General features: G+C 44.7%; 1 protein-coding gene across 2 annotated transcripts in view; it reads right to left on the bottom strand.

Moving 5' to 3' along the window:
* Positions 1–18,906, bottom strand: part of LOC106606284 (serine/threonine-protein kinase LMTK1-like) — an 83,201-nt gene that overhangs the window by 14,394 nt on the left and 49,901 nt on the right. The window contains exons 1-8 of one of the 2 annotated variants that reach the window (XM_045715733.2): positions 12,450–13,120; positions 11,478–11,557; positions 9,954–10,072; positions 9,643–9,730; positions 8,132–8,265; positions 2,858–2,942; positions 2,014–2,135; positions 615–764 (exon numbers count right to left, since the gene is read on the bottom strand). In XM_045715733.2, the coding sequence (XP_045571689.2) occupies positions 615–764; positions 2,014–2,135; positions 2,858–2,942; positions 8,132–8,265; positions 9,643–9,730; positions 9,954–10,072; positions 11,478–11,557; positions 12,450–12,465 (794 nt within the window). In that variant the 5' untranslated portion in view covers positions 12,466–13,120. Of the gene's footprint in view, positions 1–614; positions 765–2,013; positions 2,136–2,857; positions 2,943–8,131; positions 8,266–9,642; positions 9,731–9,953; positions 10,073–11,477; positions 11,558–12,449; positions 13,121–18,906 lie in introns of those variants that run through there. The other variant, XM_045715729.2, reaches the window with a different exon arrangement.

Below are 18,906 nucleotides of genomic sequence, written 5' to 3'. Positions count from 1 at the left end.
ATGAAAAATTGCTGTATCACACTGAAATGAGGCAGCTACCATGGAATTGATTTAGGAAACAGCAATATGATGAGAAAGTCCTTTGTCAGCTGTTACTGGCCGCCAGTCTTACAATCTGACAAGGATATATGCAAGCCAGATACAGAAACTGTGATTGGAAAGATTGGTTAGCATATAGGAAGGTGTGTGCCTGTGTGTGTCAGCATTAAATACTTTTTATTGTTTTAAATGAGTAACATGCTTGATAAAAGGAACACTATTTGCCAGACATCCACAGAAGGATGAATGCAAAAGTGTTGTGTACTGTATGTGTGAGATGCCAGAAATATGTATTATATGGTCCTGACAAAATGAGAGGCTCATAGCCAGGTAAATGAGGTATTGATTACAACCCATGTCAGGAGAAGAAGACTAATGGTTGGTTAGTGCGCCAGTATAAAAGGCATTGATTGGTTGATATGAGGATAGGGAGTACTAATGATTGGTTACAGACCAAAGGATTGTGGCGTATCCCGCCCATGTGCGCATGCGTTTGTACACTTGTGTGTGTGTGCGCATTAGTGCATTCATGCATGTATGTGTGCATGCGTGTATCTGTGTGTGTGTGTACTCACCAGCGCTCAGCCAGGGGTACTTTGAGCCGGGGCCTGGTTAGTTTGAGCTGCTGTTCCTTCACAGCGTAGGTCAGGACCTGTCTGTCAGTGTAGTGTCTGTACGGCTGGTTCCCCAACTCAAACAACTCCCAGATAGTCACTCCCAGAGACCTAGAACAGAGACAAACCCATGAAGTGACGTCTTCAGATAGTCACTCCCAGAGACCTAGAACAGAGACAAACCCATGAAGTAACGTCTTCAGATAGTCACTCCCAGAGACCTAGAACAGAGACAAACCCATGAAGTAACGTCTTCAGATAGTCACTCCCAGAGACCTAGAACAGAGACAAACCCATGAAGTAACGTCTTCAGATAGTCACTCCCAGAGACCTAGAACAGAGACAAACCCATGAAGTAACGTCTTCAGATAGTCACTCCCAGAGACCTAGAACAGAGACAAACCCATGAAGTAACGTCTTCAGATAGTCACTCCCAGAGACCTAGAACAGAGACAAACCCATGAAGTAACGTCTTCAGATAGTCACTCCCAGAGACCTAGAACAGAGACAAACCCATGAAGTAACGTCTTCAGATAGTCACTCCCAGAGACCTAGAACAGAGACAAACCCATGAAGTAACGTCTTCAGATAGTCACTCCCAGAGACCTAGAACAGAGACAAACCCATGAAGTAACGTCTTCAGATAGTCACTCCCAGAGACCTAGAACAGAGACAAACCCATGAAGTAACGTCTTCAGATAGTCACTCCCAGAGACCTAGAACAGAGACAAACCCATGAAGTAACGTCTTCAGATAGTCACTCCCAGAGACCTAGAACAGAGACTAACCCATGAAGTAACGTCTTCAGATAGTCACTCCCAGAGACCTAGAACAGAGACAAACCCATGAAGTAACGTCTTCAGATAGTCACTCCCAGAGACCTAGAACAGAGACAAACCCATGAAGTAACGTCTTCAGGTAGTCACTCCCAGACCTAGAACAGAGACTAACCCATGAAGTAACATCTTCTGATGAGGAACTTCATAGTTGACCATGTGGCCTGACTAGGAAAAACTCTGGACACCAGATCCCAGAGTTTCTCTTAGGCAGGGAAAACACCGATCCCTATTCAATAGAGGTTTGATTAGATGTAGCAGGTTTTGATTAGCCTTTATTTAGTCCCAGTGTGTTTGTGCTGTCATGACAACTCCTTGTCACTCATTGTCATGTCACATCTGGATTGACAATGAGCTATGGAGTTGGAAAGAGCACAAACTGATCTGGGACCAGGCTAGGTTTGGTTGAAGAGCTGTATCGTTGACCTTAACAATAACACTGTAGGGGCTGAGTCAACCATAGTGTATGGTGCTGACACCATTCATACCTACACCCTGACCCCTGACCCCTCCCCCCTGCTCACCAGACGTTGCTGTCCTTAGTCTGGTCCACCACTAGTAGGTTACCATGCACCTCGTCTATGAGCTCTGGGGCGATCCAACGCAGCGGCACCCAGATCTGGTCTGGAGTCACAAAGTAGTCATCCTACAGAGTAGAGTAGAATAGAGCAGAATAATTTGAAGGAAATACTACTTTATCGTCTGTCTGTTACAATGGAAACTATTCTTCTGCCCCACCCCCTATTCAGTATGTAGAAAAATACATAATAAAATACAATATAACCAAGACTGGTTTATTACTGTAGATCACCAAGACTGGTTTATTACTGTAGACTCATCAAGACTGGTTTATTACTGTAGACTCATCAAGACTGGTTTATTACTGTAGATCACCAAGACTGGTTTATTACTGTAGACTCACCAAGACTGGTTAATTACTGTAGACTCACCAAGACTGGTTAATTACTGTAGACTCATCAAGACTGGTTTATTACTGTAGACTCACCAAGACTGGTTTATTACTGTAGACTCATCAAGACTGGTTTATTACTGTAGACTCATCAAGACTGGTTTATTACTGTAGACTCACCAAGACTGGTTTATTACTGTAGACTCACCAAGACTGGTTTATTACTGTAGACTCATCAAGACTGGTTTATTACTGTAGACACATCAAGACTGGTTTATTACTGTAGACTCATCAAGACTGGTTTATTACTGTAGACTCACCAAGACTGGTTTATTACTGTAGACTCACCAAGACTGGTTTATTACTGTAGACTCACCAAGACTGGTTAATTACTGTAGACTCACCAAGACTGGTTTATTACTGTACATCACCAAGACTGGTTAATACTGTAGGCTCACCTTGTATCTGCTGTGTGAGAGGCCATAGTCTCCTATCTTTACTGTCATCTCTGAGGTCAGAAGGCAGTTCCTTAAGGCCAGGTCACTGTAAAGAGGAGAGGGAGGAACACTTCATCACATTATAGTCATTTAACAGACTCTCTTATCCAGAGAGATTTACAGGAGCAATCAGGGTTAGTGCCTTGCTCAAGGGCCCAGACAGATTTTTCACCTAGTCAGCTCAGGGATTCGAACCAGCGACCTTTCAGTTACTGGCCCAACGGTCTTAACCGCTAGGCTACTTGCCACCCATTCACCAGACCAGACTAAACCATATGTAATACTACTCTGACTGCAATAACATCGTATCACAAGAAACCAATTCCATTCAATCATTGTTATTGAATGTATTGTACCACAGGAAAACATGATGCTTCACAACATTTACTGCTCAATAGCATAAAGTACGGGTGTAATTTACTGGTAGGTAAGTACTGCAAGTACTGTAGCTATGTGGATTTCAAATTTTTCTCTGAAGCTATTTCTGACTACTACACAGGCAGCGAGATTTTGTTGATCTTAACTCTACTTATCGTCAGCTCCTCAGCACACCGATTGGCTGCTACCATGGTAACAAGGAGAGAGAGGTTCCCCCCGGCAACAAAATCACTGATGCTGGAGTTGGTGAGAGTCACTCAGGCAGCACCAGGATGTTGTTACCGGGACAGACCAACAGGGGGAGCTCCAGAGCAACACAGCTTCAGTCATATCCTTACATATTTCCATATTTTTATTTAACATTTATTTAAATTGTGATGTATATAATATCCTCAATATCATGTTCATTTGGAGACAGTCCTGCACAGTCCCAGTTGTATCTAGGGTGGTATGTGTCAGAGTGAGACCAGATCCTTCAACATCCTCCAGATCATCCTGATTCAGTTCCCTCTATCTGTTTTATGTCACTACAACATGTATGCTACCGTTCATACAGTGTATATATCGTTACTCTTCACTACAACATGTATGCTACCGTTCATACAGTATATATATCGTTGTTCTTCACTACAACATGTATGCTACCGTTCATACAGTGTATATATCGTTGTTCTTCACTACAACATGTATGCTACCGTTCATACAGTGTATATATCGTTACTCTTCACTACAACATGTATGCTACCGTTCATACAGTGTATATATCGTTGTTCTTCACTACAACATGTATGCTACCGTTCATACAGTGTATATATCGTTGTTCTTCACTACAACATGTATGCTACCGTTCATACAGTGTATATATCGTTACTCTTCACTACAACATGTATGCTACCGTTCATACAGTGTATATATCGTTGTTCTTCACTACAACATGTATGCTACCGTTCATACAGTGTATATATCGTTGTTCTTCACTACAACATGTATGCTACCGTTCATACAGTATATATATCGTTACTCTTCACTACAACATGTATGCTACCGTTCATACAGTGTATATATCGTTGTTCTTCACTACAACATGTATGCTACCGTTCATACAGTGTATATATCGTTGTTCTTCACTACAACATGTATGCTACCGTTCATACAGTGTATATATCGTTGTTCTTCACTACAACATGTATGCTACCGTTCATACAGTGTATATATCGTTGTTCTTCACTACAACATGTATGCTACCGTTCATACAGTGTATATATCGTTACTCTTCACTACAACATGTATGCTACCGTTCATACAGTGTATATATCGTTACTCTTCACTACAACATGTATGCTACCGTTCATACAGTGTATATATCGTTGTTCTTCACTACAACATGTATGCTACCGTTCATACAGTGTATATATCGTTACTCTTCACTACAACATGTATGCTACCGTTCATACAGTGTATATATCGTTGTTCTTCACTACAACATGTATGCTACCGTTCATACAGTGTATATATCGTTACTCTTCACTACAACATGTATGCTACCGTTCATACAGTGTATATATCGTTACTCTTCACTACAACATGTATGCTACCGTTCATACAGTGTATATATCGTTGTTCTTCACTACAACATGTATGCTACCGTTCATACAGTGTATATATCGTTACTCTTCACTACAACATGTATGCTACCGTTCATACAGTGTATATATCGTTGTTCTTCACTACAACATGTATGCTACCGTTCATACAGTGTATATATCGTTACTCTTCACTACAACATGTATGCTACCGTTCATACAGTGTATATATCGTTACTCTTCACTACAACATGTATGCTACCGTTCATACAGTGTATATATCGTTACTCTTCACTACAACATGTATGCTACCGTTCATACAGTGTATATATCGTTACTCTTCACTACAACATGTATGCTACCGTTCATACAGTGTATATATCGTTGTTCTTCACTACAACATGTATGCTACCGTTCATACAGTGTATATATCGTTGTTCTTCACTACAACATGTATGCTACCGTTCATACAGTGTATATATCGTTGTTCTTCACTACAACATGTATGCTACCGTTCATACAGTGTATATATCGTTGTTCTTCACTACAACATGTATGCTACCGTTCATACAGTGTATATATCGTTGTTCTTCACTACAACATGTATGCTACCGTTCATACAGTGTATATATCGTTGTTCTTCACTACAACATGTATGCTACCGTTCATACAGTGTATATATCGTTGCTCTTCACTACAACATGTATGCTACCGTTCATACAGTATATATATCGTTGCTCTTCACTACAACATGTATGCTACCGTTCATACAGTATATATATCGTTGTTCTTCACTACAACATGTATGCTACCGTTCATACAGTGTATATATCGTTGTTCTTCACTACAACATGTATGCTACCGTTCATACAGTGTATATATCGTTGCTCTTCACTACAACATGTATGCTACCGTTCATACAGTGTATATATCGTTACTCTTCACTACAACATGTATGCTACCGTTCATACAGTGTATATATCGTTACTCTTCACTACAACATGTATGCTACCGTTCATACAGTGTATATATCGTTGTTCTTCACTACAACATGTATGCTACCGTTCATACAGTGTATATATCGTTGTTCTTCACTACAACATGTATGCTACCGTTCATACAGTGTATATATCGTTGTTCTTCACTACAACATGTATGCTACCGTTCATACAGTGTATATATCGTTGTTCTTCACTACAACATGTATGCTACCGTTCATACAGTGTATATATCGTTGTTCTTCACTACAACATGTATGCTACCGTTCATACAGTGTATATATCGTTGTTCTTCACTACAACATGTATGCTACCGTTCATACAGTGTATATATCGTTACTCTTCACTACAACATGTATGCTACCGTTCATACAGTGTATATATCGTTACTCTTCACTACAACATGTATGCTACCGTTCATACAGTGTATATATCGTTGTTCTTCACTACAACATGTATGCTACCGTTCATACAGTGTATATATCGTTGTTCTTCACTACAACATGTATGCTACCGTTCATACAGTGTATATATCGTTACTCTTCACTACAACATGTATGCTACCGTTCATACAGTGTATATATCGTTACTCTTCACTACAACATGTATGCTACCGTTCATACAGTGTATATATCGTTACTCTTCACTACAACATGTATGCTACCGTTCATACAGTGTATATATCGTTACTCTTCACTACAACATGTATGCTACCGTTCATACAGTGTATATATCGTTACTCTTCACTACAACATGTATGCTACCGTTCATACAGTGTATATATCGTTACTCTTCACTACAACATGTATGGTACCGTTCATACAGTGTATATATCGTTGTTCTTCACTACAACATGTATGCTACCGTTCATACAGTGTATATATCGTTGTTCTTCACTACAACATGTATGCTACCGTTCATACAGTGTATATATCGTTGTTCTTCACTACAACATGTATGCTACCGTTCATACAGTGTATATATCGTTGTTCTTCACTACAACATGTATGCTACCGTTCATACAGTGTATATATCGTTGCTCTTCACTACAACATGTATGCTACCGTTCATACAGTATATATATCGTTGTTCTTCACTACAACATGTATGCTACCGTTCATACAGTATATATATCGTTGTTCTTCACTACAACATGTATGCTACCGTTCATACAGTGTATATATCGTTGTTCTTCACTACAACATGTATGCTACCGTTCATACAGTGTATATATCGTTGCTCTTCACTACAACATGTATGCTACCGTTCATACAGTGTATATATCGTTACTCTTCACTACAACATGTATGCTACCGTTCATACAGTGTATATATCGTTACTCTTCACTACAACATGTATGCTACCGTTCATACAGTGTATATATCGTTGTTCTTCACTACAACATGTATGCTACCGTTCATACAGTGTATATATCGTTACTCTTCACTACAACATGTATGCTACCGTTCATACAGTGTATATATCGTTCTTCACTACAACATGTATGCTACCGTTCATACAGTGTATATATCGTTACTCTTCACTACAACATGTATGCTACCGTTCATACAGTGTATATATCGTTGTTCTTCACTACAACATGTATGCTACCGTTCATACAGTGTATATATCGTTGTTCTTCACTACAACATGTATGCTACCGTTCATACAGTGTATATATCGTTACTCTTCACTACAACATGTATGCTACCGTTCATACAGTGTATATATCGTTACTCTTCACTACAACATGTATGCTACCGTTCATACAGTGTATATATCGTTGTTCTTCACTACAACATGTATGCTACCGTTCATACAGTGTATATATCGTTGTTCTTCACTACAACATGTATGCTACCGTTCATACAGTGTATATATCGTTACTCTTCACTACAACATGTATGCTACCGTTCATACAGTGTATATATCGTTACTCTTCACTACAACATGTATGCTACCGTTCATACAGTATATATATCGTTGCTCTTCACTACAACATGTATGCTACCGTTCATAGTGTATATATCGTTGTTCTTCACTACAACATATCAGAAACATATTGCTATGGAATGATTGATATGTTCTAGGACTTTCATTAGGACTCGAGTTCGTAAGGAAGTTGTGTTTGTGCAGGTGTCCACCAACCCACTTGTGAATGAAGTTGTTTGTGCAGGTGTCCACCAACCCACCTGTGAATGAAGTTGTGTTTGTGCAGGTGTCCACTAACCCACCTGTGAGTGAAGTTGTATTTGTGAAGGTGTCCACTAACCCACCTGTGAATGAAGTTGTGTTTGTGCAGGTGCAGCAGGCCCGAGGCAATCTCGCACGCCATTCGCTGGAGGGTCAGGGGATCAGGGGTCACGGAGTCAGCCGCCCGACAGCTGCGCAGGTAACTCTTCAGGTCGCCCTGATGACCAGGACAGGAAGTGATGTCATAAAATGATTTGGCACTCTATATCACCATATTCCCTAGTGCACTATATAGGGAATATGGTCAAAAGTAGTGCAGTAGATATGAATATAGGATGCCATCTGGGATACACAAAACCTATGTTTGTAATGTATGTCTGTATAATAACCCGTCACAACTTGCCCTCATCCACTTCTCCTTCTATGTCTGTTAGCAGTATGGTGGAAACTCTGATCTGTAAGGTGTTATCAATATGGTGGAAACTCTGATCTGTAAGGGTGTTATCAATATGGTGGAAGCTCTGATCTGTAAGGTGTTAGCAATATGGTGGAAACTCTGATCTGTAAGGTGTTAGCAGTATGGTGGAAACTCTGATCTGTAAGGTGTTAGCAGTATGGTGGAAACTCTGATCTGTAAGGTGTTAGCAATATGGAAGAAGCTCTGATCTGTAAGGTGTTATCAATATGGTGGAAACTCTGATCTGTAAGGTGTTAGCAATATGGTAGAAGCTCTGATCTCTAAGGTGTTAGCAATATGGTAGAAGCTCTGATCTGTAAGGTGTTATCAATATGGTAGAAGCTCTGATCTGTAAGGTGTTAGCAGTATGGTAGAAGCTCTGATCTGTAAGGTGTTAGCAGTATGGTAGAAGCTCTGATCTGTAAGGTGTTAGCAGTATGGTAGAAGCTCTGATCTGTAAGGTGTTAGCAGTATGGTGGAAACTCTGATCTGTAAGGTGTTATCAATATGGTAGAAGCTCTGATCTGTAAGGTGTTAGCAATATGGTAGAAGCTCTGATCTGTAAGGTGTTAGCAATATGGTAGAAGCTCTGATCTGTAAGGGTGTTATCAATATGGTAGAAGTTCTGATCTGTAAGGGTGTTATCAATATGGTAGAAGTTCTGATCTGTAAGGTGTTAGCAATATGGTAGAAGCTCTGATCTGTAAGGGTGTTATCAATATGGTGGAAGCTCTGATCTGTAAGGGTGTTATCAATATGGTAGAAGCTCTGATCTGTAAGGTGTTAGCAGTATGGTAGAAGCTCTGATCTGTAAGGTGTTAGCAGTATGGTAGAAGCTCTGATCTGTAAGGGTGTTATCAATATGGTAGAAGTTCTGATCTGTAAGGGTGTTATCAATATGGTAGAAGTTCTGATCTGTAAGGTGTTAGCAATATGGTAGAAGCTCTGATCTGTAAGGGTGTTATCAATATGGTGGAAGCTCAGACCCTTCTGCAAACCCAGAGGAAAGGGTAGAGAGCAGATTGTCCCTGGCTGTAACAATACTGTATTCCACCACCAGATAACTCCATATAGCAGGTGGTTGTGACCTCTGAGATAGGGGTTAGGGTTTAGGGGGCTCGGGGAGGTTTCTCTCACCAGAGGACAGAACTCCATGACCAGTAGGTAGGGTGTAACCTCTGAGCACTGTGCCAGGCACTGCAGGAGGGCTGGGTTCTGGAGGGCACTGGGGGAAGGGGGAGGGAGAGGAGATGGGTCATAGTTCAACAGTCACGTTTACAGTCATAGTTTATAGTGAACATACAGTCAGATCACATGGAAAGAGGTAGCAGGGTAACCATGTATAGGCATTCAGTCACCGATTTGATTGATTAATTCATGAATTAATTGTACTGGATGCAAAGGGTGGGGTATACAGGGTATGAGATCCATATTGCTGTGGTTCTGACCGGTATGGCTGTGCCTCTTCCAGGAAGTGCATCTGGTCCTGGACACTGGCACTGGCCTTCAGCTCCTTGACCACCACCTGGGTGGTGCTGAGACCTGCATTCACCTGCCCCAAGAGAACCTATACAGGACCCACAGAGACACAGACAGAGATCAGTTCCTTTACCACTACCTGAGACCTGCATTCACCTGCCCCAAGAGAACCTATACAGGACCCACAGAGACACAGACAGAGATCAGTTCCTTTACCACTACCTGAGACCTGCATTCACCTGCCCCAAGATAGCCTAAAACAGGACCCAAACACACACACACACACACACACACACACACACACACACACACACACACACACACACACACACACACACACACACACACACACACACACACACACACACACACACACACACACACACACACACACACACATTTACAGTAGTTAACATGGTAAAGACAGGGGGCAACGGAGAGACAGAGGGAAGAGCAAAACGTACAGTTCAGCACTAACTAAAAAGCTTTGTCTCAGGAAGCAATGCAGATGGAATGGAATTCAGTGTGACGTGTAGATAGTCCCAGCTCTCAGACAGACAAGGCTGTAGGTCAGCTTGTGGCCCTAATAAGATCAACACCACATTACACACACATTCCACACACACTACCTCACAGCACACAGTAGTGTGTCTCCAATGGCACCCCATTCCCTATATAGTGCACTACGTTTGACCAGGGCCCATAAGGCTTTGGGCCAAAGTAGTGCACTATATAGGGAATATGGTGCCATTTGGGATACTGACAGTAACATGGAGGAAACCTGGAAGAGGGAGGACATAGGGAAAGACACAGGCTGCCGTCTTGTCCCAATCTTTACCCTTATTCTCCCTAAAGTGTACACTCATTCTCTCACTCACCCTCAGAACATTTTATATTGACATTTTTTGTCATTTAGCAGACAATCTTATCCAGATCAACTTACAGTAGCTGGTCCATGCTTAAACAATACAGGAATGGACTGGTATAATACATGGTGAAACCTCCCTCTAACTGGTCCATGCTTAAACATTACAGGAATGGACTGGTATAATACATGGTGAAACCTCCCTCTAACTGGTCCATGCTTAAACATTACAGGAATGGACTGGTATAATACATGGTGAAACCTCCCTCTAACTGGTCCATGCTTAAACATTACAGGAATGGACTGGTATAATACATGGTGAAACCTCCCTCTAACTGGTCCATGCTTAAACATTACAGGAATGGACTGGTATAATACATGGTGAAACCTCCCTCTAACTGGTCCATGCTTAAACAATACAGGAATGGACTGGTATAATACATGGTGAAACCTCCCTCTAACTGGTCCATGCTTAAACAATGTCTTTACTGTACATCCATGAGGGGAAGTGAGCTTGTGCATACTTCAGGAACAAGGGTAGCGAATCAGAACCCAGCTACAGACTTTGGGAGGAGGGGTTTCTGTGTCGTTAGTATGTGTTAAGAAGATAATCCGGGGTGCAGCTCACCTTGCCAAACCAACCATGTCCTATCTCCTTCACATATAGTAGACTGTGGCGACCCAGCTCTGATGATTTCAACAGCTGGACTGCAGAGAGAGGGGGGAGAGAGAGAGTTAGACACATTGCAATTGTTAGACTTCTAGATTGTTAGAATGAAGACAGGATGAAGTAAGAGAGGGCGAGAAGGAGAGCGGGAGAGGAAGAGGGCGAGAAGGAGAGCGGGAGAGAGGGAGAGAGAGGGGGAGAGGATGAGTAAGATGGGGAGAGTGGGAGACAGGGAGACAGGAAGAGAGGGAGACAGGGAGATGGGGGGAGAGAGGGAGGATGGGGAGACAGGGAGAGAAGGAGGATAGGGAGACAGGGGGAGAGGGAGAAGGAGGATAGGGAGACAGGGAGAAGGAGGACAGGGAGAGAGGAAGACAGGGAGAGAGGAAGAAAGGGAGACGGAGGGAGACAGGAAGAGAGGAAGAGAGGGAGACGGAGGGAGACAGGGAGAGAGGAAGAGAGGGAGACAGGGACGGAGGGAGACAGGGAGAGAGGAAGAGAGGGAGACAGGGACGGAGGGAGAGAGGAAGAGAGGGGCAGTAATAAAGATAAACAGTAAAGTCTGGGTTGTTACCACACATCACATCCCAATATCAGAATGAGATTAAAGAGAAATGCATAAGTAATACAATGTGAATACAGAGATAAAAACAGAAGACCACTGGAGTGCAACAGGAAGAACAACAGAGAGACAGAGAGAGAGGCACTATGCTGTCAGCTAGCATGGTCTTAGTCCCAACTGGCACCCTATTCTCTATTTAGTGCACTAATTTTGACCAGGGCTCATGGGACTCTTGTCAAAAGTAGTGCACTAAGTAGGGAATAGGGTGCCATTTTGGACTCGAGCCATGGTTCAACTCCTCCTAAATAACCCCAGTCTGTCTATCTGTCAACTCCTACAGAATAGAGCATCATATTACTAAAAACAAGTACCTTGACGAATCCTCATAATTTAGAGATGATGATGATGGTGAAGGTGGTGATGAAGATAAAGTAGCTGGAGTGGCGGAGCGGCCAGCCGTCCACCCTGAGGTAGAGCACCGTGTGTGTGTGTACGGTGCTGGTCTGTGTGCGGTGAATGGGTCCGGTCCCAGAGAGGACGGTATGAGTGTGTGGAGAAAACCTCTCCCCGTCCATAGGAGTGATGAGAGACCAGCCACCGCAAGTGTGTGTGAGAGTCCATGGCCCCAGTCCCGGTGTGTGTGAGAGAGAAGAACCCATGACTGCTGAGGCCACGTCAGCCAACCCTCCACAGGGTTTAACCCTACGAGCCCTCACACAGCTGAACAAGCTGCCTGCTCCCTCTCTCTCTCTCTCTCCCTGTGTCCCTCCCTCCCTCTCTCTCTCCCTCTCTCTCTCATCACAATGCATCGTCCTCACACTGTTCCAAAACTAAACATGTTCCAGAACCCCGTCCATGAACTTTCCTCCCAACTGTCACACAGACTGTACTGTCTCCTCTCCTCTATAGACTGGGTCTCAGCTCTGTCTCCTCTATAGACTGGGTCTCAGCTCTGTCTCGTCTATAGACTGGGTCTCAGCTCTGTCTCCTCTATAGACTGGGTCTCAGCTCTGTCTCCTCTATAGACTGGGTTTCAGCTCTGTCTCCTCTATAGACTGGGTCTCAGCTCTGTCTCCTCTATAGACTGGGTCTCAGCTCTGTCTCCTCTATAGACTGGGTTTCAGCTCTGTCTCTCCTCTATAGACTGGGTTTCAGCTCTGTCTCCTCTATAGACTGGGTTTCAGCTCTGTCTCCTCTATAGACTGGGTCTCAGCTCTGTCTCCTCTATAGACTGGGTTTCAGCTCTGTCTCCTCTATAGACTGGGTCTCAGCTCTGTCTCCTCTATAGACTGGGTCTTAGCTCTGTCTCCTCTATAGACTGGGTCTCAGCTCTGTCTCCTCTATAGACTGGGTCTCAGCTCTGTCTCCTCTATAGACTGGGTTTCAGCTCTGTCTCTCCTCTATAGACTGGGTTTCAGCTCTGTCTCCTCTATAGACTGGGTCTCAGCTCTGTCTCCTCTATAGACTGGGTTTCAGCTCTGTCTCCTCTATAGACTGGGTCTCAGCTCTGTCTCCTCTATAGACTGGGTTTCAGCTCTGTCTCCACTATAGACTGGGTCTTAGCTCTGTCTCCTCTATAGACTGGGTCTCAGCTCTGTCTCCTCTATAGACTGAGTCTCAGCTCTGTCTCCTCTATAGACTGGGTCTCAGCTCTGTCTCCTCTATAGACTGGGTTTCAGCTCTGTCTCTCCTCTATAGACTGGGTTTCAGCTCTGTCTCCTCTATAGACTGGGTCTCAGCTCTGTCTCCTCTATAGACTGGGTTTCAGCTCTGTCTCTCCTCTATAGACTGGGTTTCAGCTCTGTCTCCTCTATAGACTGGGTCTCAGCTCTGTCTCCTCTATAGACTGGGTTTCAGCTCTGTCTCCTCTATAGACTGGGTCTCAGCTCTGTCTCCTCTATAGACTGGGTTTCAGCTCTGTCTCCTCTATAGACTGAGTCTCAGCTCTGTCTCCTCTATAGACTGGGTCTCAGCTCTGTCTCCTCTATAGACTGGGTTTCAGCTCTGTCTCTCCTCTATAGACTGGGTTTCAGCTCTGTCTCCTCTATAGACTGGGTCTCAGCTCTGTCTCCTCTATAGACTGGGTTTCAGCTCTGTCTCCTCTATAGACTGGGTCTCAGCTCTGTCTCTCCTCTATAGACTGAGTCTCAGCTCTGTCTAAGGCAACATAGCAGGAATCTCAACCAGCAGGGTCCTTCTCTGTATGTTGAACATAGAAGACAGAAGAGCAGTCCCTCTGCTGTCCCGATGTTGTCTGGTGAGGTTCTAGAAGATATGTTCTCCTTCTCTGAGCGCCATGGCCAGCAACGCCATGTGTTCTGGTCAGGCATGACTCTCTCTCTCTCTGTCCGTGTGTCCAACCAACCGCCTCTTCTAATCTTCCAATCTCTCTCCGACCGCCAGGCATGTCTGTAGTGTCATCCGACTGACTGACTGACTGACTGACTGACGACTGCCAGAGCACTGTTCTCCCTAAAGACCCCAGGAGCAGCAGTGACATAAGAGGCACATTATAATAGCCTTCTGTCTGTGTGTCACTGGGACTGGCAGAAGCATTCCACACACACACACACACACACACACACACACACACACACACACCACACACACACACACACACACACATAGAGAGAGCTCTATGAGATGCAGAGAGAAAGGTCTCTGTCATAGACACCTCAACTACCCCTCCCCCTCCTGTCCATCACCCTATCCTCCACCCCTCTGTCCGTCTCTCCTGCCCATCTCCTCCTACGTTGGTCCTGGTGCCATGTTGTGTGTGTTTTTCTCTAGTATTACATTGTTATTGATTAGTGCATTGTTGGATTTTGAATTTGATAGAAAGACATTTCACTGTACTTGTTGTGCATGTGACATCAACACGTGATACTCTCTCTCTCTACCCCCTCCCTCTCTCTTCCCCCTTACTATTACCCACAGACACATCCCTGTCTTATAACCCATACCACTACCACCCTCTGTCTCTCTCTCTCTCTATCCCCTCCCTCTCTCTTCCCCCTTACTATTACCCACAGACACATCCCTGTCTTATAACCCATACCACTACCACCCTCTGCCTCTCTCTCTACCCCCTCCCTCTCTCTTCCCCCTTACTATTACCCACAGACACATCCCTGTCTTATAACCCATACCACTACCACCCTCTGTCTCTCTCTCTACCCCCTCCCTCTCTCTTCCCCCTTACTATTACCCACAGACACATCCCTGTCTTATAACCCATACCACTACCACCCTCTGTCTCTCTCTCTCTCTATCCCCTCCCTCTCTCTTCCCCCTTACTATTACCCACAGACACATCCCTGTCTTATAACCCATACCACTACCACCCTCTGCCTCTCTCTCTACCCCCTCCCTCTCTCTTCCCCCTTACTATTACCCACAGACACATCCCTGTCTTATAACCCATACCACTACCACCCTCTGTCTCTCTCTCTACCCCCTCCCTCTCTCTTCCCCCTTACTATTACCCACAGACACATCCCTGTCTTATAACCCATACCACTACCACCCTCTGTCTCTCTCTCTCTCTATCCCCTCCCTCTCTCTTCCCCCTTACTATTACCCACAGACACATCCCTGTCTTATAACCCATACCACTACCACCCTCTGTCTCTCTCTCTACCCCCTCCCTCTCTCTTCCCCCTTACTATTACCCACAGACACATCCCTGTCTTATAACCCATACCACTACCACCCTCTGTCTCTCTCTCTCTACCCCCCATCCCCTCCCTCCCTCCCTCTCTCTGACTCAGTCCCCTCCCTGTATTGTAAACCATAATGCCAGTCCTCTGCCCCAGCGTTCCAGGAGTGCCACAGTGACAGCCCAGCCGTTCACAGCCTCCTACTCCCCCATCACCATCACTATCCCCTGGCCTAAAGGCTAAATCACAACCTTTGTCTGTTGGTTGGTCCCCAGTGCTTGGTACCAGCCTACCAACTCAGCAGACACAGGACCCATTCACTGGGCATTCTCTGGACCCTAGCACTGCTGCTGGGCAGGGGTTGTCACGGTGATAACAGCACGCACGCACGCACGCACGCACGCACACACACACACACACACACACACACACACACACACACACACACCACACACACACACCACACACACACACACACACACACAGACACACACAGACACACCCAACCCCTGATCCCCTCCCCACCACTCCTCTCTCTCTCTCTCTCTCTCTCTCTCCCCCTCTCTCCCTCCAGAGGTTCTTCTCTCCTTTCTTTTCTAAATAACTGTTCCTTTATATCATTCCATCCCACTAGGAGTGTGTGTGCGTGTGTGTGCGTGGACGTGTATATGCATGCGTGTATGTCTCTGTGTGTGTGTTTGTGCGTGTCAGTTCATCCCACTAGAGGAATGTGTGTGTGTTCTGTCTTCCCACTCATGGCATTCCCTGGCAGTGAAGCCTGAGGTAAGAGGCAGGCATTGTGGCTGTGAGCTGGTGGGATGATACACACACACAGTAACGTACACACTGTTGGGCTAAATGATATTCACCCACACAGACTGAATTACTGCTGTATTACAAAGCTATGGGAATGTGAAATAATGCATATATGTAAAAGTCTGTGTGCTTTTTGCTTCCTGTGTGTGTGTGTGTGTGTGTGTGTGTGTGTGTGTGTGTGTGTGTGTGTGTGTGTGTGTGTGTGTGTGTGTGTGTGTGTTACAGTATGTATGTATGTGTGACAGTCTCTGCCTCTATTGAGTTGAGGCAATTATCTACAGGACAGAAATGCAAAACTCAGCAATCATGGAATCAAGCCATAGAATATATTTCCATCGTGTGTAGGTGGCATAGCCAGTTGACTGTCTCTTGGTGTAGTGATCTGTCTCCAGGAGTGGTGGGGTGATCTGTCTCTTGGAGTGGTGATCTGTCTCTTGGAGTGGTGATCTGTCTCCTGGAGTGGTGGGGTGATCTGTCTCCTGGAGTGGTGGGGTGATCTGTCTCCTGGAGTGGTGGGGTGATCTGTCTCCTGGAGTGGTGGGGTGATCTGTCTCCTGGTGTGGTGGGGTGATCTGTCTCCTGGAGTGGTGGGGTGATCTGTCTCCTGGAGTGGTGGGGTGATCTGTCTCCTGGAGTGGTGGGGTGATCTGTCTCCTGGTGTGGTGGGGTGATCTGTCTCCTGGTGTGGTGATCTGTCTCCTGGTGTGGTGATCTGTCTCTTAGGGTGATGTGGTGATCTGTCTCTTAGGGTGATGTGGTGATCTGTCTCTTAGGGTGATGTGGTGATCTGTCTCTTGGTGTAGTGTGGTGATCTGTCTCTTGGTGTAGTGTGGTGACATGTCTCTTGGTGTGGTGATCTGTCTCTTGGTGTAGTGTGGTGACATGTCTCTTGGTGTGGTGATATGTCTCTTGGTGTAGTGTGGTGATATGTCTCTTGGTGTAGTGTGGTGACATGTCTCTTGGTGTAGTGACATGTCTCTTGGTGTAGTGTGGTGATATGTCTCTTGGTGTGGTGATATGTCTCTTGGTGTAGTGTGGTGATATGTCTCTTGGTGTAGTGTGGTGATATGTCTCTTGGTGTGGTGATATGTCTCTTGGTGTGGTGATATGTCTCTTGGTGTAGTGTGGTGATCTGTCTCTTGGTGTGGTGATATGTCTCTTGGTGTGGTGACATGTCTCTTGGTGTGGTGATATGTCTCTTGGTGTGGTGACATGTCTCTTGGTGTGGTGATATGTCTCTTGGTGTGGTGTGGTGACATGTCTCTTGGTGTAGTGTGGTGATATGTCTCTTGGTGTAGTGATCTGTCTCTTGGTGTAGTGTGGTGATATGTCTCTTGGTGTGGTGACATGTCTCTTGGTGTGGTGATATGTCTCTTGGTGTGGTGTGGTGACATGTCTCTTGGTGTGGTGTGGTGACATGTCTCTTGGTGTGGTGATCTGTCTCTTGGTGTGGTGACATGTCTCTTGGTGTAGTGTGGTGATATGTCTCTTGGTGTGGTGTGGTGATATGTCTCTTGGTGTGGTGATCTGTCTCTTGGTGTGGTGACATGTCTCTTGGTGTGGTGTGGTGACATGTCTCTTGGTGTAGTGTGGTGATCTGTCTCTTGGTGTGGTGATCTGTCTCTTGGTGTAGTGTGGTGATCTGTCTCTTGGTGTGGTGATATGTCTCTTGGTGTGGTGTGGTGATATGTCTCTTGGTGTGGTGATCTGTCTCTTGGTGTGGTGATATGTCTCTTGGTGTAGTGTGGTGATCTGTCTCTTGGTGTGGTGATATGTCTCTTGGTGTAGTGTGGTGATATGTCTCTTGGTGTAGTGTGGTGATATGTCTCTTGGTGTGGTGATATGTCTCTTGGTGTGGTGATATGTCTCTTGATGTAGTGTGGTGACATGTCTCTTGGTGTGGTGATCTGTCTCTTGGTGTGGTGATATGTCTCTTGGTGTGGTGATATGTCTCTTGGTGTAGTGTGGTGATATGTCTCTTGGTGTAGTGTGGTGACATGTCTCTTGGTGTAGTGTGGTGATATGTCTCTTGGTGTGGTGTGGTGATCTGTCTCTTGGTGTAGTGTGGTGATCTGTCTCTTGGTGTAGTGTGGTGATATGTCTCTTGGTGTAGTGTGGTGACATGTCTCTTGGTGTGGTGACATGTCTCTTGGTGTAGTGACATGTCTCTTGGTGTGGTGATATGTCTCTTGGTGTAGTGTGGTGATATGTCTCTTGGTGTGGTGACATGTCTCTTGGTGTAGTGTGGTGACATGTCTCTTGGTGTAGTGACATGTCTCTTGGTGTGGTGACATGTCTCTTGGTGTAGTGTGGTGACATGTCTCTTGGTGTAGTGTGGTGACATGTCTCTTGG

This window comes from Salmo salar, chromosome 03 (assembly GCF_965601325.2).
Source record: "Salmo salar chromosome 03, fSalSal1, whole genome shotgun sequence".
Lineage (NCBI taxonomy): Eukaryota > Metazoa > Chordata > Actinopteri > Salmoniformes > Salmonidae > Salmo > Salmo salar.
Note: the sequence above shows the minus strand (reverse complement) of the source record. Positions and strands in the feature narration are given on the sequence as shown.